At 37.1% G+C, this 25,830-nt stretch overlaps 1 protein-coding gene across 17 annotated transcripts in view; it reads right to left on the bottom strand.

Annotated features, from left to right (window-relative positions):
* LOC310906290 (uncharacterized protein) overlaps positions 1–25,830 on the bottom strand; it is a 374,899-nt gene that overhangs the window by 131,000 nt on the left and 218,069 nt on the right. For 5 of the 17 annotated variants that reach the window (XM_083855447.1, XM_083855446.1, XM_083855445.1 and 2 more), the window contains one exon: positions 8,230–9,554. The exons of 7 other annotated variants lie outside the window; for them this stretch is intronic. In XM_083855447.1, coding sequence (XP_083711573.1) covers positions 9,414–9,554 — 141 coding nt within the window. In that variant the 3' untranslated portion in view covers positions 8,230–9,413. Of the gene's footprint in view, positions 1–6,863; positions 7,217–8,229; positions 9,555–25,830 lie in introns of those variants that run through there. 5 more of the 17 variants (XR_014589371.1, XR_014589372.1, XR_014589374.1 and 2 more) reach the window with 2 other exon arrangements.

Below are 25,830 nucleotides of genomic sequence, written 5' to 3'. Positions count from 1 at the left end.
AGAGGCGAAGTAAATAAATCTCAAAGAAAATTAGCCTGAAATTTTCATGTACTTTATATATTTTACAATGCATTACAACCAAAATATCCAGAAGGCTTATGTAAAATGAAACTCTACCAAAAAGATCACTCGGATGTAAATATTTTTACTATGTGAAGGCCAAAGCTGAAACTATTTCATTTTTCTATACTGGTAATACAAAACCATTACCTTTTCAAATTTGTATTTAAGTGTTCTATAAAAGCAATACCCACATCTAAACAGGGGCTGCCATATGCATTTACTGTTTGTCTTATTAAACATATCAGAAGCTTCTCTCAATAGATAAATGAATGTCAGATGAAACTGCATCCAAAATATCTGAAAAATTTCAAGTGCACTTCTACTCCAACTTTATCAATTAAGCAACCTGTCCTAAGTCTCTTGCTGAACAGCTTCAATTAACAAGTTTTGGAGATTACTAAAGAGTGTTTGTCACGTTTAAGGGACAAACCTTTTTCCAAGGAAAACTCTTCTGGGATTGCTTTTAAATATTTTAACACATTCTTTACCTAAAAACCTCTAAAGAATTTCTGTTTTGAAGACAAGAAAGTTAAACAATGGATGAGACCAAGTGAAGCTCAGCAATTTCTTTTACTAAGTAGAACAATAAAACCAGAAATTTGCTCATATATTTTTGGCTACTACTGTGCTATTTCAACAGTGCAAAACTAATAATAAGTTACTTTACCTCTTCTGGTAAACTGGTTAATGACAGCTTTGCTACAGGGAAAGTCTCAAAATGGCTGCACCCAAAACACCCAAATTCTGTCAGTGCTTCCAAATCATGGTAGCTAAATCAGAAATGTGCCTCTGGACATAAACACTGCGGGCTGCAGAAGGAAATACAATTTCTCACCAGCTCTCTGAAGTGACTTCAGAGGCAGGACTTGGCATTGCAGTGGGCTTTTGCAGTGCTGTAATTCCTTTGTTGGGAACCAGGGCTCACCATGGGTCAGACTTAACCTTTGCCAAGGAAATTGTGGCAAGCAAAAGGGTGCTGGGTGGGTCAGTGCCTCTGCAGCTTTTCTTTAGGACCAAATTTGGGAAACACTGAAGACATGTCTCCCAAAGGAGCGACTGGGAGTTGCAGATCCATTGGATCTCAAGATTTTCCCTGAATATCTTAATGGAGATTTTTTCCAAATGCAAGAAGCAAAGTGAAGGCACAAGAATGACAATGTTCTGTCTTAGTTACAGGAGCAAACACTCTCAGATGAGTCCTAGGTTGGAACCCATCCTCATTTAGCCATGTCACAAAGTGCATTTATTTCCTGCAGAAGCATCACATCAGTGTAATGCTAAGTCTGTGAGGCACACTTATATTCCAACTGCACTGCAAAGGTGAAATATGTCAGATTGCAAAGGTAAAGTATGTTAGACTTCACTTAAAACAGACAATATGATTTTAAAATGAAATCACAGAAGACCTTACTCCATCCAGCTGTTCTTAATAGAGCTTTTTTCCCCCTTTGTTTTTCATTCTCTACCTTAATCTGCTTCAAAATTACCTCACAGTCTCATTTATTTTTGCTTGTAACTTGATAACTCTTGCCAAAACAATGTATTATATATTACAGGGTAAAAAACCCTAAATTAAAGAACAGAGAAAGAAATGGAGAAAATGTATATTCATTAGAGCTGGTGATCCTGCAATGAAAATTTGCATAGCAACCTGCAACTAGGCCTGATAGAATTACAAATTTATCATGCCTTTGAAGGACAGATGAAACATTCCCGCATTTTCTGCATCAGTCATTTCTATTCAGTTCAGCTTAGTATAAACAATTCCCCTTATTTTGCAACTAATTGAAGAATTAATATAAAAGGATTGAACACCTGTTGCTCTGTTGGCAGAAACCAGCAATTACAATGTTTCTTTCCAGTGAACTTAAACTACAAAAGAAAAAAAAAATAAAATAACAAAAGGAAATGTACTGGTGACCAGCGTCTTTTTGAATCCACAGAGGATACTGCAGTTTTTACTCAGATTGTGAACAGTCCCTGTTAGGCTTCACTGGTTGATGGAGGTCTCCCCTCTAACCTCCCATTTAGCCACTGTTCCCTTAAGCATGTTCCATCAGCTCAGAGCAATTCTGATTCACTCAACCTCATCTCTCCTCTGTCCCACATACTTTAAGACAGGCTTAAAATTCAGTCTGGATCCACCTGTCTTGCAGATCCTCTTTATCAATTTCCTATCACAAACATTAATCACTGAAAATAATTGCTGTTAAAAAGATAAACTAAATCTATTTTCATCTCCTCCTGTTATTCCTTATCTACAAAAGGGTTCAGGTAAACCTTAAGCTGATAGGAGACAAACATAGGGACCTGTGAGCAAATGGTTTTTTTAATAGACAGACATGGAAAGAAAACACAACCAAAATACAATCAAACTTCAAATTCTCTTAAACATTCTTAACTGTCCTTGCTGATGCAAAACATAGAACTGAACATTGGAAATATCAAACACCTTTTTATGTTCACCTAAATAAAAGTAAAGTCAGAAATTCAGGGCCTCAAGATACCCTGGAAAAACAACTGTTTGTGGCAACATGGGAACTCCAGGAACAGAGCCCTCATCCCTATGTGGAACAGCAACATTTCACCCTCTCCTCATCCCACAGGAGTCTGATCTCCTCCTGACCACAACACCACAAGGGTGTAGCTCCACTCTTTTGCTTTGCATAAACAAACTTAAATCACTTTCCAGCAAAATTATCACTCTTGCTGTCTTTAATGACAAATTAGCCTTGAAAATAATACTACTTTTCACTTTTTATGGAAAAGTATTTGGAAAAAGACAGAGTCAGTTTTTCCCAACTATTTTGGAATGAGCATCACTGTCTGGTCCAGATGCTCTGGCAGTAATGCATGTTCCATCTCACTGGGGAGGCCTCATCTTCAGGGTCAGTTCCAGAAGTAGCCCTCACTTAAAAAATCATGGTGAATATGCAGGCACAACTCTTTTCTCTCTGGCTTCATAGCTGTTTCTAGGAGTGGAAACACTCAGTCTTTCTGTCTATTTTTGCTAGGATACCTGCTCATGGGATGTACACATTAAGGCACATTTCTTTGTTTTTCCAGAGAGAATGAATAAGACTGCAAACCAGAGAGAAACGGGGGGTCACACAAATTGGGGCATAAATCTCCACAAGCCCAGTTTTGTCTCTAGAGTCAGATTGGGATAATTGTATTTATTCATCTATTTATTTATTTTTGCCTTGGTGCATTCTGAACCTCAAAAAAAAAAAAAAAACCAAACCAAACCAAACCAAAACAAAGAAAAAAAAAACACAAAAAAAACCACACACAAAAACCCCCACAACCCCCCCCCCAAAAAACCAAACCAAACCAAACCAAAACAAAATAAAACAAAAAAAAAAAAAACAAAAAAAAAAAAAAAACAACATGCAGACACACAGAGAACACCAGGACTGAAGTCTATGGCATCCACCCCACATGGGTGGAGGCACCCAGTGCTGGGACTTGACACTGCAGGCAGTTTCCAGTGTTTTGGAAACCATTTGCACAAGGAGTGTTACTTCTCCAAGTCCTGCTGAGTTAGAAAGTTGAACCAAGGACCAAAACAAACAAGGGCGTTTTGGGTCAGGTCTGACCCTGCCCTGACATTTAGCGTGGCAAGCTGGACACAGGTACTGAGACCCCAGAGCAGGGCTGGGCTGAGTCACTGAGTCATAGGAAGATGGGAACACAGGTGGGCCTGCAGGTCATTTAGGTCTGTGCTCATAACACTGAGTTCTTCAGGCACAAAGAAATAATACCATAAATCCAGGGAATATCAGGATCAGCTTGTGACATCGCCACCGCTATCGAAGCAGCAGCATGCAATATTTTCTGGAAAATATTTTAATGACTAAAGAAAATGTTCTTCTCCTTTTCAAAAAAATATAGACCTATAAAACAACAGCAACAAAAAACAAATGTATAGGACAAGCTATTCCCTGAAGAAAAAACAAAGCATTAAATACTTGGTATTTTCCTGAGTTTATAAACCAAAATAACTGTTAAAGCTTTTCTGTTAATGGAATTAAAATAATCATCATTCTTTCCTTAAGTGTCTGTAGTATATAGTCACAGTCCATTGAGGCAATGTGTCAGCATTGTTTGTAACAAGATTTAAATGAAATAATCAAGTCATCAGGACTATTTCAACATCAATAAAGCCTCAGAGTGATCATTATGTACAGCCATGAAACAATACCTTTTTGCATACTTTCCCTGATCAGATTAAAGTGGTGATGAATTCCTCGATGGCTCAAGTGTGCTCCAAGGAAAGCTAGAAGGTTGTACAGTTAACTCCCAGGGTGTAACTCTAAACCATACAACCTACTACCTCAACCCGGATGCACACAGCTTCCGACGGTGACCATAAAGTCTTCTTCATTTCTTCAGCCTTTCTTTGAAATGCGACAGCAGCCACTGGCCTACATATTGCCCATGGGGGGAGGCTTTCAGCTGCAGCTATTCCCCACTTTTCAGACAACGAGGCACATTCTTAGATAGGTTTTTCTACTGCAGAGATAGAACTTCCGTCCTATCATGTTTACATATGTATAAATATATATACGTGTGTTGTGTGCGTATATATATATATATACATACATATTTGATAGGGATGATGCAAGCCCAGAACATTTCAGGGAAGAAATGAGTATTTGGTCTTACTTTACAATAGGAATAAAATATAAACATCTTCTTTTGTTTTGAGTGTAATACCTTGGAATGGCATATTTAATAAGGCCAGGAAAATTGTATATCCTACAGTCCCTCATTGGAAACCCTATGATTCCCTCACACCCCTTCCTAAATTTGAATAAGATATTAAGCTAAAGATGCTTAAAACAACCTATAAAAGAACAAATCCCTTAATCAACTTGGAAGGCAATGGACAAGAGAAGAATTCCAAAATCAGTAGGTGGTTTTGTACACTCATTTGGGCTGGTTGTCGAGCACCACTGCAGTGGGTGCTGCAGGCAGATTTGCCAGATCACCACACTGACACAGACCCATAGAATCGAGCTTGTGCAGTGCATTTCAACACAAGATCGGATCTACGGGTTTATGCCAATTGGCATTGCTGGTTGGGGTTTTCCTCCTACAGGGAGTGTAGAAGACTTTAAAGAAACTTACAATGCAATGTGGGAATGAGTATTCAAGAGTGAAAGCATCACCAAGTATTGCAAAAAGGCTCCTCCAAGCTTAAATGCACAAATGGTGGAGGCAACAAACAAGCCAAAGATTCATGACTAGTTTCTACTTGAAAATGGAAGATTTTTTTTTTTAAGAGATTAATGGCAAGAGACTGTTTTGACTTCAGCAGGAACTAATGTAATTTTCTGTGCTCTTTGCCTTATTAATGAACTCTTAACTCCCAGCTTGTACCTGACTATGGTGTGCTCAATTGGATTCAATAACCGGACATGACATAAAAGCGAACAGTACAGGTTTTCCTTTGTGTCTGAGCTCATATCATGTACTACAGCACAAAGAAAAAAATCACTCCACCAAATCTGAGATGCAACAAAGCACAGGGGAGTTCTGCTCCCATAAAACATTGTGAAAACTCTGCAGCTATTTCTTCATATTACACCTCAACTAAAGTACTACTTGACAATAACTTGCTGATTAAAAAACATTCACTAATCAAAGCAAAGAAGTTAATTTGTGCATTTTATTCACTAACCCTCCCATCAATGTAATTCTCTAGTAATAAGAATGCAAGTGGAAATGCAATCTTGCAAAACATCAGGGTTAACACCTACAACAAATCCATCCTTCTTGTGACCACAACCATCCAATAAAAATTATCCCACACTGAATGTACAGTACTCTAAACGACAGACTGAAAACAGCTCCTTTGGGGCAAAACCCAGTAATTCAGAGAGGTGACACACAGACACAATTTTACAACTTTCATATTTTAACCAAAAGCATTGATAAACACTGCACGTTTAAGCACAACACCTGACACGTCAGAATAACTTGTAACAATATAAATGCAAAGGCATTTGTAAAATACAGCCATGAGATGTAGGTATAATTTTAAAACCAGGCACCATATAAAAGTGTCTTTTGATTGGAGCAGGTAACTGAAATCTGTATCTGAATAAAATTTTAATGCCTTGCTTCCGCTAGTTCTCACCGTAGTCCTAATTCTGTCTTTGTTAGGCAAAACACCTTTCAAGAGAATAACTGTTTGTCAATAACGAAGTTTTTTCATCAGAGCAATGCTTCATTTTCTTTCAGACTTCAACATGTATTTCTGGTTCAGTAATGACAGCTAAGCATTAGTGAATTACCTTTTCTTTCCCTTCTCCTTTTTTATTTAGTGGGTTAAACCTTGCATGTTCATACCTTCTTGCATTTTAAAATAACTTTATTTTCTAGAAAAGTCTCTTTTAAACCTGCTTTCACTTTCTAGGCAACACTTCACCACCCAGAAGGAATGATATTTTTATGACTGCTTTCTGCTGACGCTGAAGAGAATATGTAGAGGCAAGCCCTCAAACTAGAATAGTTATCCTAGTATCAGAAATAAGTATGAAGACTGCATACAAAACTAACTGAATGATTATAATAAGTGTTATAAAAGTGATTTCCCAATTTCCTTTCTTTTTTATTTCTGTGAATAGAAGATATCTTCCACATTTGAAAAATAATTGGCCACTGCATTATAGTTACATAGTAACAAGTAGATATAGGTACTAAAAATATGTTAGTAACATGAGTATATTAGCAAATATATATCCTATATATATTATATATCATATATTTGCTAAGCATAATCAAAGAGCAAATTATATTTTGATTTTTCAGTTAATTCATAAACTTCACGTAAACATACAGTATAAAATTACATCTTTATGCAGTTTACAGCTACACAAACTGCAACATTCCCTACAGCAAGTAATGAGAGCAAAAGTTTAATACACGTCTCTGAAATTATACTTGTAGGCTGTCTTAAGGAAATATTTTTTCTAAAGTTAAACTGCTTCAGGTTCTTGCCAATAGCTTTATTGTATAACCAAAAAAAGAAAAAAAAGAGAAAAAGAGAAAAAGAAAAAGGTATTTAAGATCACTGTATTACCTTCGCTGAAATCGGGTACAATTAACTTCTTCATTTTCCTTTTTCATTTTAATTTTTCTTTCACTAAAGTAAAAAAAAAACAAAAACAAAAAAAAAAAAAAAAACAAAAAAAAAAACAAAACAAAAAAACAAAACAAAACAAAACAAAAAAAAAAAAAAACAAAAACAAAAACAAAAGCAAAACCAAAAGGAGTGAGAGAAAGATTTTGAAATATCTTTTTTATGAGAAGTGTTTTCTGAACATGAAACATACATAAAATGAGTAATTATGCTTTTAAGATATAAACCCAACACTGCTGACGCCCCTCCTCAGGGCCATCGGAAGACATGCTGTGAACATGCATGTTTTGGAAAAGGGACTCTTTTTTCCCCTATTTTCTAGCCTTTTTTTTCAACCTACAAATATTTAATTTCTATTAGGAATTTCAGAAGAGAAGGAGCAAACTTAACAAAAGGGAGTACTTTTTATCAAGCCGTGAATACAATGAGGTAATTTGGTACGGAACTTCCAAAAAATATGGGCATAAACTAAGTGGTTTAAATTAAGAAATATTTGCAAAAACTTATGAGGGGGGAGGGAGGGGTGGGGGAAAAGTGATTTGTATGACCAGATAGAGAAATTTGAAAAGTTATTTTAAGCTAATGCAAGCCTTGGTTTCTCGACAGGCTTAGGTATGAAGGACAAACAAAACTATTCCAACAAACTCTTGGGGAGGGCAGTATCACCATAAATCTAAGAAACACTTTCTGGTCCAAAATGGGTATATGGAGGTATAAGTGTCATATATTTAAGGTCTCCACTCAGCAATTTCCCAGAATTCATTGCAGAACAACAAAAATATAAAGTAGCAAAATTAATGTATAATCTTAGAAAATACTCTCTACTCAGTAATTCATAAAAAATGAAGAAAAAGTTAAACCAGTTCTATTTCATAAAGGCATATTTATAAAGCCTTTTATTAGAGATACACGTATCATGAACATTTTGAAAATAAACAACAAATGTAGGAGTTTCTGATGATAGAGACGCTGTAATGTCAAAGTAATTTCTAGCCGAGAACGTCTGTATTTTTAACATAAATTAAAAAGACTAGGAAAATATATTTTTAAAAAAATCAAACTACATAAAACACCGATTTGGCCAAACTTTTCAAAATCTGTCAGTCAGAATGAATTTTGTTACACACTCTTCTAATTGCTTAGGAATATGTTACAACAGACAGACAATGCCTTAAGTAAAAGGCTCTACTAAAGCGTCATATGTTCAAAACTTACTTTAACTGTACATGCACTTATCACAAACATCCTGAATGGGCATCTTAAATACTGTTTTCAGCTATTCCTGGACAAGTGCTGCTTTTACAAATATCTTAAAATAGTTACTGCTACTGGCTGCAAACCAGGCGTGCTTCATGAACGTCCCAATAATGTGCCTTTTTTTCCAGTGCTTATCACACTGATTTCTTTGTAACAGATTTAGATACAAACTGTAAGAAACTCATATATGAATTAACTCAGTAACAACTGTAATATACAGGCTACAAGAGGGAGCTTTTCCTGCAGCTTAACACGGTTTTTTTTTCACTTCTCCTCTTTAGAAACTGAAAGCATGAATCACACTGTAAAAAAAGAATTTAATTTCCTTAGCAACCAGATCTAAATACCCACAACTTTTCTTAGAGATAACCAAAGCTTAGACTGAGTAAATGTAACATTAAGTTCTTTGCGTAACTCCAGTGCTTAGCTAAGACAAAATGTGCCTAACCACTTCTTTCTACAGACCCTCGATTTTTTTGTTTACTTTCTATTTTTAGCAGCATTAGATCAAACACACCCCCAAAAAGTTAGTTTTAAAAAGTGTGAAGAGAAGACTACGTTAAAATTAATACACAAAAACTCAGTTGCAAAACAACATGTTTAAAATGGCTTTAAAAAAAGAAAAAGAGGAAAAAAAGAAACAGAATCTATACCTGATTTGAAAGGTACGTGTTCACCCAGTGCCAAATACTGCTATGTGAGCAATAGTGAAAAATCAAGCAAACAAACGAAAAATTAATTCCATCTTTCTCTTTTCTTTTTTCTTTTTTTTTTTTTTAACTTAAAGAAACAATCTCATATGCTCATTTTGTTACACTGTTTTAAGAAGCTCTAACACGTCCTGATACCTCTGTAGTGAAACATGCCAGATTTTTTTTTTTTTTTTTTTTTGAAAGCAGAAGAGTCTTTTTTTTTTTTCTGTACTCTTGTATGTAGGACAAACTCAGATTTGTTTCTTCTTCTTAGGGCTCATGTTCTTTCTCGGAAGAAGACCAGGATGCCTGTCTTCTCTGTCTCTTGCTCTTCTCGGAATTCCAGGCACAAAGCACTGCGCAAAAGCTGCACCAATCCTTGCCGCAACTGCCTGCCCAGGACAAGAGGTGGGGAGAGACCAGAAAATTCACCTCACCCCTGCGCCGGTTTTATAAATGGGGATTGCACAAATGTGCCAGAGCAAAGGGGTGAAAAGGCAGGGTGCCAGTTTGCTACATTAGGCTGCAATGATCTCATGTTCAATGCTGTCGCCCCATTTGCCCAGTTCAAACGCCTGTTCATTAAATAGGAGGAAGGAAAAAAAAAAAAAAACCACAACAAAAAAACCTAACCAAACAAAAAACCAGAAAAATAAAAAAATAACAACTTTTATCCTTCGGACACTCAGGAGGGCTGTACTAAACTACACGTCATCAATTTTTTAAAAAAACAACAAACGTGTAGTTCTAAAATGCAGTTATGAAGTATAATTATTCTGCTTATATTTTCTTTCTTTCTTTTTCTCTATCTGGAGATAAGAAGCAGAATTTATCAGGCGTGAAAGGGACAGCCTCCTGGTAGTGTGCCAAAAAAGCCAGAATAAAGGCAAAGTTGTGCTTCAAAGCTCAATCGCTTGCTGAGTCTGGCTAAAGTCAAGTATTAAGATCCACCATTTTCTGAGCCATGTAAGAAAAGAGGAAAAAAGTCAGAACGGGCACTGCTTTCCAAGTCTCCGTTGGCACCATCACAAAATCCCAGCCGTAAGGTCACATGATGCTCTGCCAAATGTGGAGTGCATTCCCATAAACCATTCTGCTGATACTGCGAAGGCAGCTATTGTCTAGTTTATACCCAAAGTTCAGCCCACTCTTCATTGAATTAGCTGAAAAACGCATCACCTTTGGGGGTTGGGAGCCATGGAAACGTCTACCTGGCAGGCTGCCCATTTTTCTGCCCAACAACCAGAGATGGAATTGTGCTGCCTAATGTAATGATGACAAGGAATGTGGAGAGTCGTCCAAAGTGAATCTGATTCCTGCAAAGCCTGCTTCATTTGCACAGCAAACTCTGGCTTCTTGTCATTAAAAAAGGGGAGGGGGGAGGGTAGAAGAAAAAAAAAAAGTGCCTTTCTCCTAAATGTAGCAATTAAAGGTCTAGTAAACATGCCTAGTCTGCAACATTCCTTCATAACATACTGAAACGGTTCCCAAAAAAAAGCATTTGGTGTAACACAAGTTCTCTGATTTAAAGCAGCACTTGCTTGTTCCCAAATTAATGTGGCATCCCCTGGACATTTTTTTTTCTCCCTAAGAAAAGGAAAGGAAAAATCCCTGTACAGTAGATCTCTCATCCCCTCTTTTTACCTGTCTTTATAACCTCCTGATTTTATCAAACAATACATGCATGTGGCCATACCCACCAGTGACAGTGGGGCTGCAATATTGCTGCAATCTCCCACAAAGCAGTCTCCTGAGAAAGCTGCTTGTGCTTCCAGCAGCACAAAACTCTTCATCTGAGCCCTCTTATCTTCACCAGTGAGTAGGAGAGCTGGTCTGCAAGTTTTCAAACCAGCACATTTGAAACTAGTCGGCACCCTCTGTTCTTCAAAATGCATTTGAACTGGATTTTGTGAAAAGAGATGCAATCAGGCAGAATTTATAAATTATGGGAGCTACTAAATACACTAAGTAATAGACATTACTCTTCTGCTACAGACCCGAAATTTCGATTTTGCCCAGCTATTGTTCTAAAGTAAAATGTCACGTAAAATGTCACTTCCAAATGAAAATACCGCGTAACCTACTGAACAACAAACACATGCTCTCCCAGCACCTGAAAATCTCATACAGAAGAATTGACGTCAAAGCTCTGTGTTGTCGACAAATGAGTTTACTGTTTCTACACCATGAACTTTAATAGCTACTGCACAAAGTGATGTTAAAAATGTGGCAATTTCTCTGATCCTCCCATTAATAAAATGGAGGTATGGGAGGAGTCTGTCCACCTATTAGCATGGCTCCAAATGCTCCTGTGGAGGTTACATGCTAGAGATCTTATAGCCAAAATCTGTGAAGAAAAGGCAATCTAGGAGGCAAGAGGCTAGAAACTGCAGTGTGAGGGCAGGAAAACCCATTCCCAGGGGCACTGCAGACTATAACTCTACAGCTCAGCTACTTTTATGTTTTGTTTCACAGTTCTTTCCAGTTTCACTTGATTTACCTGGAGGAAATTGAAGGTTCGTTATGAAAAGAAGGAAGTGTGAGAAAGGGGGCTTTGAAGTAGAGGAAGATGGTTATGATGGTGGTGCAGCCCTCAGAGTGAGGTCCTGGGGCTATCATCCAGCTGGGACACTGGGACAGTGCACATGGCAGCCTGGCAGCACAGGTCACACCCTGCCTTGCTCCTAGCACGTCCTGCAGGCTGGCACCCAGGTTTCTGGGCAGGCAAGTGTGACTGGGAGGAGGGGAACATCAGGGAAGCCTCTACAGATGATGGTGGAGATGCTGGGGGACCTAGAGGACAGGGAGAAGGTACAACCACCACAGCCTAGCAGAGGCAAGGGGCTGGGAGGAGGGGCTGGGTACGACATCAGGGGATGGAAGCGACCCTGCTCCACCCACTGAGCTAGTGCATGTGGGGTCAGCTCTGACCTGGTCAACTGGTGGGAGCTGTCTGTCAGAAGAGAAACCTGCTATGGCCCCAGAAAATCAGTTCATGCCTTAGTTCGTCTCTTTTTAAGCTTTGGAAGTTTACAAATGCCAGGAGCTGGAGGAAAGCCCTCTGATGCTCATGGTGTGAGCTCTCTCAAATGGTCTTCCAGACTGGATTGCCATTTGCATGGTTTTGAATCCAGACATCCATTTCTTTTCCCTATAAACTAAAGATGGCTGAGCAGGTGCCACCAGTAAATGGAAATCTGTTTATCACTCCAGCTACCTGCCACAAAGACTCATGGCTTGGACCACAGGGATCACACTGACCTCCAAGGACCACAAACAAACTCTGCATGTCATTAACCCTCAGCCATAAGAATGATGCAAGAGGGGATTTCTCTATAAAGGTCTTTCAAATTTATTAACACATCTTTAAGATTATTTAGAACTAAATTTATTTTTTCCAGACTCAGAAAATTTGGCCAAATGTCTTTAATTAGCAGTTATTAGAAACTGAAACCTGAGATTCAATTTATATCACTTTAGTAGTTCTCTTATTGATTTAAGCAGAAAACAAATCAAAAAAAATCTTTTTTTTTTTCTTCTAATAGGGCACCTGGGACACAAGTTCAGTTCATCCCACCTTACATTTTACCATTTAACCATAAAAATGTTTAGGCCATAATACAACTCCAGTGGAAATATACATACACCCAGGTGCATTTTGCACCATGGTGAAAAATAAGGGCTTCATTAGAATTGAGTAGAAACCTTCAACTAAACAACTATGAATTAATATCCTGCTCAAATTTGCTACTATTATTCAGCGGTGATGTGTGAAAAGAGAACAGAGAACAAGAACAAGAGAACTTTCAGATCTCAGAAGTATATTTGCCAATAATTACAAATAATAGATAGTCTGAACTGGGCAAATCTGAGCAGCAGCTTTTGAGGGGTAGCAAGCTTTTTTATTTTCCATGTGTGGAAAAAAACATGGCTAGAACTCAATAATGAGTTCTGACTTCACCAATATTCAAGGACTCACCAATATTCAAGAAGGATGTTAAAAGGCTTTTGAAATATCACTTGCATGTGTGCCTGACAACAATTAGAGATGTAGATGAACCTCAGAGTGCTTTGCCTATGCACTAATTCCCAGGCAACACAAAGGGAACCAAGAACTTGTGTCTGTGGGAGTGCCTGGCCCTGCTCATGCACAGGTGGAGGAAGCAGGGAGGCCGGGTGGAGGGAAACTGCACAGAAACAACCCCTCCACGGGAGAAGAGGGCACTGATCCATTACTCAGGAGGCAGCAAAAGGAAAGCAAGAAGGACAGGAAACCTGGGCTGAGCTGAGGGTTTCTGGTCACAGACAGATATAGTTGTACTGTGCTCAGTTCCCACAGAACAACCATCATCCCAAAATTCTTAGGTTAAAATGCTAAACTATGGGAAAGGAAAAACCATAGTCTTCCCTGGGCATGGCAACCCACACAAGATGAGACAGAAAATCTGACAGAGAATCGGAAAGAAACACAACAACCATGCCAGTGTGAAGGGAGAAGGATGAAGTGAATCTCTGCTCTTCTTGAACATGAAAACAAAACAAGCAAGTTTAAAACTTTAAAACTACAAGTTAAAAGTTGGAAACACACAAAGTGTAGAGGACGTGTAAATGCTGGATACATTGCACATTTCTGGATAACTTTAACATACTATATTGCACGGAGTAACACATTAGAACTAGATGGTCCTGCTCTGCAGATCACATTCTCAAAGGCCCTAGTGTATACTGGTGACAAAAATTATTTGTAAAATGCATGCAAATTGAAAGTTATCATCTGCTAGCTACTTTAATTTTATCCCCAAATGGCACTATGCCTTCTGTTTTTTTCTGCCTTAAGGTTAACAGCACTGAATTAAGAGACTTAAAGCAAGATGCTCTGTAGTAAGAGCCAGAGATGTCATTCCTCTTAAATTTAAGTGTAATTTTCCCCTTTCTGAAATTTCCATGAACCATTTTGCCTTAAACTCCTTCTCCTCTAAACTTTTCACTGTGTTATTTGAAACTTATTTAACTTTTGGCCTTTGGCTGCATAGCTGGGTACCAGATCTTCACAACTTTTTTTCTGTTTTGCTAGTGGATTAAGAAAGTCTTTAGAAATACATAGCAATAGAAAACTGAATAATGCACATCCAATACTCTTGTTCATGCAAGAAAAGAAAAGTTAATGGATTTTTTAAGGTTATGTCTTCCCTTAAGTGTGCAGATATTCGTAAATAACAAAGGGAACAAATAAAATTAAATTAAATCACTAGTGAAAATTCAAATGAGCCTTTTCCAGTAACTCTTGCACAGTATAAAGTAAGTACCAGGAGCAAACAGGAGACACTCTTTTCTTCACAGGGAAGCACAGTTGTGGTAGAATAAACACCATGGCCGCAGGAGAGATGGTTTGGAGATTACTTCATAGCGAGGCCCAAGCAAAAGGATCTATGGCTACTCACCAACCCTCAGAAAAACAGCCTTTTACAGGTCATAACTGGGACACAAAAAGATATGTCCCTTCCTCCACATGCAACAACACAGTGACTCAGACAGGTAGAAATGCCATGGTGTTCCATCAAACCAAACCTAATGCTAGGAAGGTCTTTGCCACAGACATTTCCTTCAACACGTTTCACCTCCGATTTATTTCACTACTGTTGCTCCAGAAACATTAAATAAGTTCACAGCAAGAGATAAAAGATCCAATCCCCTCACATACACCCAGTCTTAGATATAGAAAAACACTTGCATACTCCTTATCTTGTTTGTCTCTTCTGGGTCTAAGTGCAAATATGACTGAGCATTATCATCACCATTCAGTGAATGAAAAAAATCTGAAACATCATTTTTTCCCCTAAATTTAAAAGCTTTTAGCACATCACTCCTCAAAATTCCTGGGTAGCATGGCAGTAAAATGTTTTTACCAGTTCTAGAGGCAAAGGAACCAAATATTAACTTGTTTTCAGAAACAACATTACTGCACTGAGTACAGAATACCAGACATTGCTCAGTACCGAATCATAAGTACTACCTTGAACTAGATAATGTCTAAATACCAGCCACACACTTTGCACCACCTTGACCACTACCTTTGAAAATTGAAATCTGAAGATACTTGATATAGTTCCTGGTCGTTAGAGCAGGAAGACAGTGCACACTGAGAATCAGCTAGCAAAGAGAGTAAACAACAAATAACTCCTTACATGCCTTCTACTTGTGATCAAAAAAGCAATGCCTGCTTCTTTTCCTAAAATGTCTTCAAAACAAGGACAAGTACAACCATGATAGAAACCAGAAACTTTTACTGATTCCTGATTTAGCAGCATGCCTGGCGCCTGAACCTGTCCTAGTATAACTCCCATCCCAATGATCCTCTTCAAAAATGGGAGCAATGCTTCATTGAGTTAATGCAGGTGTGCAAAGAATGCCATAACAACAACAACAACAACAAAATCCTCAGGCGCCTGGGATTGCAAGATAGAACTCTGCAGAAAGCCCAGATGACATCTTGCTCCTTACTGCCTGGCAGGTTGTACAGCAAGGGTCCTCCAAGGCCACTTATTTTACTTAGGACTCACTGTTGACCTAAATACAGACTGGTGATATAAAGGATGTTGGAGGGGAGTTCTTTGTAACATTGATTTATCTGTCACTGATAAAGAGTTGGGGTTTTTTTACTTCATACTTTTCCCATATGAACATGAATGAATCCTGGTTGCTCATACCTTGGAATCTTATAAAGTGCTATTTAAGAAGAGCATTTTGCTTAGCTGCCTTGAACCAAAAGTAGAACACAAGCTGTGTGTCACCTATACCCTGACTGTTATAAATGACACAGTCTTACACCTCATTATGGAAGAGTTCATTGGCAAAAAGAGAAAATACAAATTTTTGAAATATAATTATTTCAGGAAGGAAATGTCATGCATCTCTAGGTCCCTGTATTCCTACAGTTCTGGACATACTTTCCAAAACATCAGAATATTTTCCAGGTAGATATATGTGTACATATGTTCAAAAATATCCTATACATTTTCTTATTTTAATTACCAAAAAAATATGGGACCTGTGCATGCACTTTGCTGGGTTACATTCCCAGCAGGCTGAGTTCTATTAGCCAGGAAAAAACATGGTCAGGTCATAACTCTTAGTTGAAAAGAAAGAACATGTGCATTATAGTCCAATGTAAGGTGTGTTTTTGATTCAGGAGACCAAAGTATCAAGTAGTTCTGAAGTAAAAATGGTTAGAGCCATTTTAAATATAGCACTATTCAATTTCCCTACTGTGAATTCTTGATCCTGGAAAATAATCTCACCCCAAATAGCACAATCTCTCAAATCTAGATTTTAAAATACTTTTATATTGAAGTAATTAACACTCTGTACATCGAAATGTTCTAAATATTCATTCTAGATTTTGACTTCTTCAGTGTTTTTAGTACAATGGCTATGTTTGCAGTTATTTTTTGGTTTAAATTGACTTAATTTTGTGAGGAAAACCTATACTTCAAAATAATCAACATCCCCAGATAACCTGAACAACATAGAGGCAGAGGAGATCAAAGGCACAGAGCCTTGTAAGATTGAGCAGGCTATGAGTGATCAAAGGCAGGGAAGAGAGGACTCTGGATCTTAACTCCTACTTCCACTATGTATGTATAATTTACAGGTTATTGACTTGTAGAGAAGGAACTATTTATACACTAAATATAGTTTACAAACCTGAAAAGTTATTTGAAATACAAAAATTAACTTTGGTTGTTGAAAATATATAGGGAGTATCTTTTAAAATCTCCCTTTCCAACAGGAAATGGTGTTAATATAAGCAGCTTTTTTTTTTCAATCAACTGCCTCTTTCTGACAAAGTCAAACAAATAAAAAGGGACACTATGGCTGGTGGGTGTCATAACAGAGAAGATATTGGGCTGTTTAGAAGTGATAATTCACAGGAACAATGGAAAACTCATGTTCTGAGTAAAGATATACTAATTATACTAACTTTGGGGAAAATTTAGTGGAGCATAACTCGAAATCACAGAATAGTTTGGGTTGGAAGGGACCTTGAAGATCATCTCATTCCAAATCCCTGTTTTGGCCACATTCCATCAGACCAGGTTACTCAGAGCCTCATCCAGACTTGCTTTGAACATTTCCAGGGATGGGGCATCCACGGCTCCTCTGGGCAACGTATGCCAGAGCATCACCACCATCACAGGGAAGAATTTCTTCCTAATATCTACTTTCTGTTAGTATGAAGCCATTTCCCTTTGTTCTGCCACTCCAAGCCCCTGTAAATAGCCCCTCTCCATCTTTCTTGAATGTTCCCTTTAGATGCTGCAAGGCCACATTTAGGTCACCCCAGAGCCCCCTATCTCCAGGCTGAACAAGCCCAGCTCTCTCAGCCTTTCCTCATAGGAGAGTCCTTTGTCTCTTTATCAAATTACAGTTCCACACTGTCTCTTTATCAAATTACAGTTCCACACTATCTCTGTGAAATTCATATTGTGCAGTCATATCAGAGCATTTCTTTAGCTTTTGCCTCACACATTTTGGTAATATTACTGTGTACGGGCAGAATTCCTTCCACAAGAGTTTTCACATCTTCCCATACAGGATACTCAAATCACCACTAGGATCAGCTATCATGCAATCAGTTCAGTATCTTAGCTATCAGATCCTTGATTACTTGATTATCCATCTTTATGAGAATTAGCGTGTGTACTGGACAAAACATTTTAAGTTAAATTTTTCCTTAAAAAAAAAGGAATTATTGCCCTCAGGTTTTGATTTAGCCAATCAGGTAAAAAAAAATTACTCAGAAAATCCTGAATAACTACATAAAAAGAAATACTAAACCTTGCATGTACATTAAAGAAAGAATTCAGATTCAGTAGTGATACACTAATTTATGTAACTTGTGACTCCACAGCTTACTGAATTTTAAGATATTACATATTTCTTCTTCCGAGATATATTCAAACACTGCGAATTTCATGTTAATATACAAATTTTATTCTTGGTGGAGACATAGGAGCCTCATCACAGCCAAGAGTACCACAGTGTAGCTGAAAACACTTCTGATTTTAAGAGATTGTTCTGGTTGACACTCCACAGCAAAGCTGCAGCTTGGACAAAGGGCTACATATAAATAAGCAAAGAATGGTTATTAAAGAACCTGAAATATGGTGAACCATTAGACAAAACTAGACAGCACAGTCATTGGTTTGGTATTTTCAGTACAGGATGAATGCCCAGCACAAAGGAGATCTCAGAGGACCAACAAGCCTCATGCACCTAAATGATTTTTTTTTTTACTTTCTTAGTAATAAGTAGAAGACCTTTACTTCTTATTTCAATTTGTGGCAAGAGTCCTCAGTTGTCTTTCAACTTCTGTCTGGAATTCTGAACCACTAATTTACATAGACTGCATGAACTTGAAGACATTAAAGGGTTTTGATGTTAGACTAGACAGTACCTAGGTCTTTGGGATCAAAGTCAAGAATTTGCATTTTTTCCTCACAACAAAAACATGTAAAGTAAAATTTGGACAAGGGGAATCCAGCATGAATATAACACTTTTTTATCAGTACCAGGTATATATTGGCCTAAAAATTGGGAGGCAGGCTTGTTCCAGTGGCTCAGAGATAAGTATCTAAAGAAAAGTCTACAGTTTGCGTGGAGGGAGCTGTCTGGTTTGCTTTCCAGAAAGACTTGGTTCCTGAAAAGAGACAGTTAACAGCACTCACTGGACAGTCATAAGGAGGTATATTCAAAGGGTTGGCAGCTGCTGGGTACCTAGAGGAATACTTCTGGACTTACTGATATGCCATCTTTTTCTATATTTTTCTGATTGTAGCAGGAAATTAAAGTTTACTAATCATTAAATCTATAAATGCATTGCCTTCAATTTATTAATAGAGGGTTCATTCACCACAACTTAGTGGACTATATTTGATTATGCTTCTGTTTCCTGAAAAAGTATTTTTCTAAAACACTATGGTAACCAGTGCCCACAGAGCATGAAACCAAGTAACCAGATTTTTGGAATGCATTTCTGGATAGCTTTTATCTAGCGGGAAAGAAGCAAAATGCAACATGTAGGTTAGAGTCCCCCTAGTTAAAATGCTGCTAAGTTCTGCAAGCAGAAGCTAGTTCTGTCCTCAGAGGATTAATGATAGTCATGAGATGGTGAATTCATAGAAAGCTCATCTCATTTCAACTCCCCTGCCATGGGCAGGGACACCTTCCTCTAGACCAGGTTGCTCAGAGCCTCATCCAACCTGGCCTTCAACCCTTCCAGGAAACACTTCTCCAGACAACGTGTTCCAGTGCCTCACCACCCTCACAGTAAAGAATTTTATTCCTAGTTCAAGAGAAATAAACTTTCACAAGGAATGTCAACATCCTATATCAATTTGAATGATATATACCTGATTGAAAGTAATGCTGTGCACAGAGCATGCAGAAACCTTTTCTTCACACATGTATGTATGAAGTATGTCCCATGATGAACTTTTATTTCCATGCTTGGAGTGAGGAGTAGGGCTGTATAATATCTCTAGGCCTTAACCATACAAACTCTTAAATGGAGGTTTTTTAAATATCATAAAACTCAGTTTATATTTGATAGAAAGAGTTCCTTCAATTGTTTAATATATTTCTAATCCATAGAAATCTGTACAATTAGCCTTCTCACTGAAATTATAAGAACCATCCAATGGGAGCAAGTCTGCAGAGCTTTGTTGAGTATGGGAGCCTTAAAATCAAAGCCACCTACAACAGATATTGGGTTTGATTATGTAAACAAAGAATTAGTGCAGTAAAGTTAGTTTAAAGTGCTTTATTGAGGCCTTTGGAGATGATCTAAACAGCAACATGAACCAAAACATCTATCAATATGTCACTGTCTTGCTCGGATCATTACATTATGCTGGTATCTACTGACAACTTGTGTAAGTTTGAAATAAACAGCCAAGTGGCTTCTCCTATATATGTGGATGATCTCCTAACAAATTGCCTCCTTATCTACATGGCAAAAATTTGTTTCTGATGTGAGCAGTGTCTACTTGACTTTCTTCCTCCATTTCTATCTGTCTTCAAAAGTATCAGCAATCTTTCTTGTTCAGGGCACAGCTGTGTATCTGGATGCCTAATGAAGAGCCTGAGATACACCACCAATCTGAACAAATAAGCTTAAGGACTGCTTTGCTCTCAAAGGATTTGGCAACACACTACAAATACCTAACAATGAAAAAGAAAATGAGTATAGTAGTTCTATGCATTTTCAGTCACCATGTAAATTCTAATATTGAAGTGTTTGTAAACCAAGCATATAATAAGAAATAACATTTTCACCATAGAAGGCTTCCTACCACAGTGTTATTTTGTTGTAACCTCTTTTTGTGATTTTCATTCTGAAAAACCATTTTTTTTCCTTGTGTGGGAGAAAAATTACACATTGCAACTTTGTATATAATAAAGTATTTCCTTTCTTTATTTTGGCAACTCCTCCCAAAAACTCAGTACCTTTTGACTGAATGTGGTGTAACTCCCAAGTATCAGGGAATTACTTGTCAGCAGTGACTTCTCTTCTGCAGGTATCTGTTCCATCCTGAGCTCCTCTGCAGTACTGCAGTGTGTGTCTGTGTACACTGTGTAGTCAAAAAAGCCCTGTGAAATTACTGCTTGTCAATGAAATGCATGTATTACTGTCTTGAGTACAGTGGATGGCAGAATAAATACATCACCTCTCACACCCCATTTCTTTGGAATTGGGTTCTGGAGCAAAGGATACAAGAGAGACTAGTATGGATTTGTTGCTGCTGTAAAAAAGTAAAGCTCTTTACAGCTAAGTAGTACATTTTTTTTTTTCTGATTTTGGCATTGGGCATTGCATCCCCATAGTACTGTAAGAAACTGCAACTAAGAAAACTCGCTTCGGGAGAGGAAGGGTGATAAACTGCTGTTGATAAGTTGAGAAAGTAGATTCTGCTACTGATATCATATTGTGCAATGTAAATCATAAAGTCAGAAAAAAAAAATAAAAATGCAGAAACCAGTTCAGCTTCAGGTAAGATCAAACTGAGTTCCTAGAGGTATTATACACATAAGATGCTTAAAAACTGTGATGCAACTGTCTGTTGATAGTGTGTCCAGATGTGAATGCTTTTTCCACCTATAGTCTGAGTTAAACTACTCTTATCTGACCTCTCAAATATCTCAGGTCACTCAAATCAGCAAATAATTCGTATTACAACTATGAAAATATGTAGCTTTGCCTTTTCAGGATTTGTGAAAACATGATTATTCATAAGCTGATTTAGGTAAAAATTCAGCTGGGACTAAATCCCAGCCACGTATTATTTTCTGATTTAAACTTATAGCGGGGTGAACATTGGTATTTCAGATGCTGTGCCCTTTCTAGGTTAAAGAAAATTTGCAAAATGAAACATCCACTTGATATCTGACATAACTCTGAACTCTGTAATGGCCATGAGAAAGAGAGTTGCAACATTTACAAAATAACCTGTGACACAAAATAAAAGCAATGCAAGGACATCCTGTTCTTAACAGGCTTCAGATTCATTTGGCAAATAACAGATTTGTAAGCAATTAGACATGGATTAAAATAAACTGATCAATTAATTTAAATGTCTGATACGGAGGAAGAATTATCCATTTAATTAGTTGGGCTCTTCTTTAAGACATACTGTGTATGAATATTTTAAATAAATAAATAAATCTAGAAATTCTTCAGAAATTTTCTTCAGTGAAACAATTACTGTAAAAGCAAAATTTTATTGGATCTCCCTGCAGAAACTGACACAAAAATGCATCAGGATTGTAGAGGTTTTTTAAATATCATAAAACTCAGTTTATATTTGGTAGAAAGAGTCCCTTCAATTGTTTAATATATTTCTAATCCATAGTTTTCTATTTTGAGTTTATTTACAAAGGCCTCTCAGCCAGACTGCTGATATATTTTCAGCTTATTTTTATTTCTGGGCACTAGACAGATTTTTGTGAGGTTTTTTTTTGGCAGAGAATTGGGGTTTTTATGTTGTAGGGTTTTTTTTTTTTTTTTTTTTTTTTTTTTTTTTTTTTTCTCTTTTTTTTTTTCTTTTTTAGCTTCATTGCATTTGCTTAGTCTCCCTACAAATCTTTCTTCAAGAATATTCTGATTGCAGTCTGTCTGGGTACCTCTGCAGCATCACTTAGTGAGAACACAAGGTCACAGGTTTCCCAGCTACAACAATCCTTTTTGGGCACTGGAGCATCTACCAAAGAAAGGGGCTCCAAAGCGCCATCTGCCCTGGGAATAATGTCACAGAGGAGTTAAAAGGATACCATATCCTGGAAATATTTTTCCTTTCCAAATAAAATATTGAGCTGATTAAAACTCAAGAGTTGAAAATTCTGGCATTTTCTGTAGGTCGTAATACCTTCAAACAATCTGGCAGATATTTTTGAACTACTCTTGAAACAGATACCAAACTTCATGGATCAAACATCAACCTCTTGATAGCTTAAACTTCCAAAAACCTTTGCTGTGTTAGCCAGCACATGTCAATGTGTTTTCTTTCACCCAATTAGATATCACTTTCATTACTGCTCTTTTCTCCTCTCATTTAGTATTTACACATGCAGAATATTTTAATCTTTAAGCAAGTTTTCATATTTTTCCTACCCTTCCTTTTCCCAAGCCTACAGGTCTCATCCTGCAGTGGCAGAGTGCTAAGCAGTGATCCCATAGTGTAATGCACCACCAGAAAGTAATCAGATATTATTATGATAAGAGCAGGATAATAACCTATGTGGAATAAAGTAAATCATTGTTCATTCTGATCCTCACTCCCAGTTTGGATTTTTGAGCTTTGAAGGAACTTATTTCCTGAAAGTACATCTATGATGTAGTATTTAAATGATAGCATCATTAACAGAAATTATTTCCCTCTATACAATCAAGTCTATTATATTGATAACAACTTCTAGGAATATTTAATTGCCATTCAAACACTTAACCACACAAATACCTACTCTTTATTCTAATATTTATTATTAGAAGAGGAGTATTTTATCTGCTTGTTACTGCTAAAAAAGTTGTGTGTAGGGGAAAAAATATTGCTCCATAATCCATGTGGTCCATATTATTTCATAATTTCTCATTGTTAAAATGCCTTATTTGGATTAGAGAGGTCAATTTGCTCTTCTTATTTCTTTTTAGCTTTTCTTGTTGGAATATAATCTAATCTAAATATTTTCTTCCCTCTTTTTGCTCTTCTCTCTTCAGAGTGACAAATGTACTTAATGATCTAGATTTCTATCTTATTTAAACTTCTCCTGATATCAGTCCCTAATGATTCTTACTTCTTAATTGGAGTACAAAACAAGAAATCTCACTAGATGTATAATAAAAAACTTTTTGCATTTTTTTGAATTAAGAGATGATAAAGATGTAACTGAGTAATAATCTTTTATCTATATCCTACGTGTAGATACCTATTAAAATTTTACATAATTTCAATAATATTAAATAAGTATTTTGTAGATGTTTGCACAGAATCATTTTATTATATTTTATTTAGAATCCATGTGCCTTTTTCAGTGCTATTTTTTTGCCCTAGAGGAATAAGCAGGTTCATGAGCAGTAGATTTTTAACAAATTTTGATAGAGAAACATTAGAAAATGTAATGCTCCACATAATATATTTTGTTCAGTTCAGAGATAAAATTCAACCACTTTAAGTGCGTAAAAGAATATTTATCCTTCTTAAATGGAAAATCCTAACATACCTAACTATGATGTTGCTGGTGATATTTTTATAATATTGCCATTAAAACTAAATGCTTATAGCCAAGTCTGTTGGTTTGTTTAAGTCTCCAACCAAGATTTCTCCACTGCCAGCAGATTTCTTAATTCAAATCAATGTGGTGTTTTGAAACTATAATTGCTTTTATATAACTTGTCTAAAAGAATACACATGAATTGAAGCCTAGAGTGTCCATGTGAATAGAAAGTGAACAATATTGTGTAGTATTTCACAATAAAAATAGATTAACAAATGGGGAGAAAGAAATCCCAGCACTTCAGGGCACAGGTACACTTCTATTAATGGGCAGCATTGATCAGAAAGACAAAACCCTGACTTTCAGATGCTACCAAAACACTACAAATGCTGTGAGTGTTTGCAAACCTCCACAATTAATTTGCTCAATGGTTGTTATGTGGAATTCTGGCATCTAAATCCAGGTGTTAAGAACAGTTCACAAACTAAGATGAAGGGGAAGTATGTTTGTATGCTTGTGTGAGACGGGCTGGGGTGGGGAGTAGGAAGACATGGCCCAAGCCTGAGCATCTAGAATTGCAACTTCTTTTCCAAAGGGAGTGACACCATCGTATGCATAAATGTAAGTTGGAAGTGAGAGTACAAGCAGGACTCAGAATGAGCCATTAAGCCTGATTTTTTTTTTTTTTTTTTTTTTTTTCCCACATGCTGCTTAGGAGCAAAACATAGTCATGCTGTATGCTAGAAACAGCAAAAGCAATTGGGAATCTGCTCCATAAGAAGAAAAAGTTATTAAAAATATGTCTTTTTGGTACTACTTGAAATGTATAATCTGTTTTTAAAGTGCTGAGCACAACATAAATGCAGATTGTGCTAGATTCTACCAACCAAAAAGCCTAGTCACAGCGTTATGACAGCTTTATGACATTTAACCATCATAGCACGTGAAAACATGGAAGAGATGGCAGGTGGGAGTAAGTACTTGATATTCAAGAGAAAATATTAATGGATGTGTCTAAAATGTAACTACTTTTTAACATGTCATGCTTAGGAATATTTGCATAATATTATCCATTAAATTGCAGTGTGTACATATTAATTTCACAGTGTGACTCCCAATAAGTCTGGCATCTGTACATTCAATGGGCCCAGTCTAGCACACTTGCATCTCTTTATCACAGAGATTTGGAGTCTCAATTTAAAAAATAACGCAAAAGCAAGACAACCCAGACAGGCATGAAGATTTTGGGGAAAACCTGAAGGTTTTGGGGGAAAAGCCCAAACACATCATGTTCTAGGAAACCATGTGAAGGGTTGTCCCAAGCTACCTTCTACCCCTTCTTCAAATATGTTGTTTCTTAAATTACTCTTCTTCCTCTGAATAACGCCTCTTATCTAAGGACTCAAAGTCCAAAGTCTGTTTCAGCCTGCAGAATAGGTGATAAAGAAAGGAGTACAGAATAGTTTAGAAATAGGACTAGGAAGCTTAAAAAAAAACCCCAAACAAAAAACCTTGATAATGAAGAACAATAAAGCAAAGCACAATGCTCTCCCCATATATGCCCTTAGTACTTGGTGTTACATAGTTCCTAGCACACTTTTACCTCTTCCATTCTGCACTCTCCACTTTTCCCTAGGAAATACATCATTAGACACATGTGAATTGTGGCTGTAGGTGTTTTTCTCCAGTTTTAAAAATATTATGCTTTTTATTCACAGAATGGGTCAGGTTGGAAGGGACCACAGTGGGTCATCTGGTCCCAGCTTCCTGCTCAAGCAGGGTCATCCCCCAGCACATGGCACAGGATTGCGTCCAGACAGTTCAATGCTCAATAGAAATAGACAAAAAAACCCAGAGCTGTGTGTGTCTGATCTCATTATCAATCTGAACAAATTCTTC

Source organism: Zosterops lateralis, assembly GCF_965231275.1.
Source record: "Zosterops lateralis genome assembly, chromosome: 2".
Lineage (NCBI taxonomy): Eukaryota > Metazoa > Chordata > Aves > Passeriformes > Zosteropidae > Zosterops > Zosterops lateralis.
This window is presented reverse-complemented; position numbering and strand designations above follow the sequence as displayed.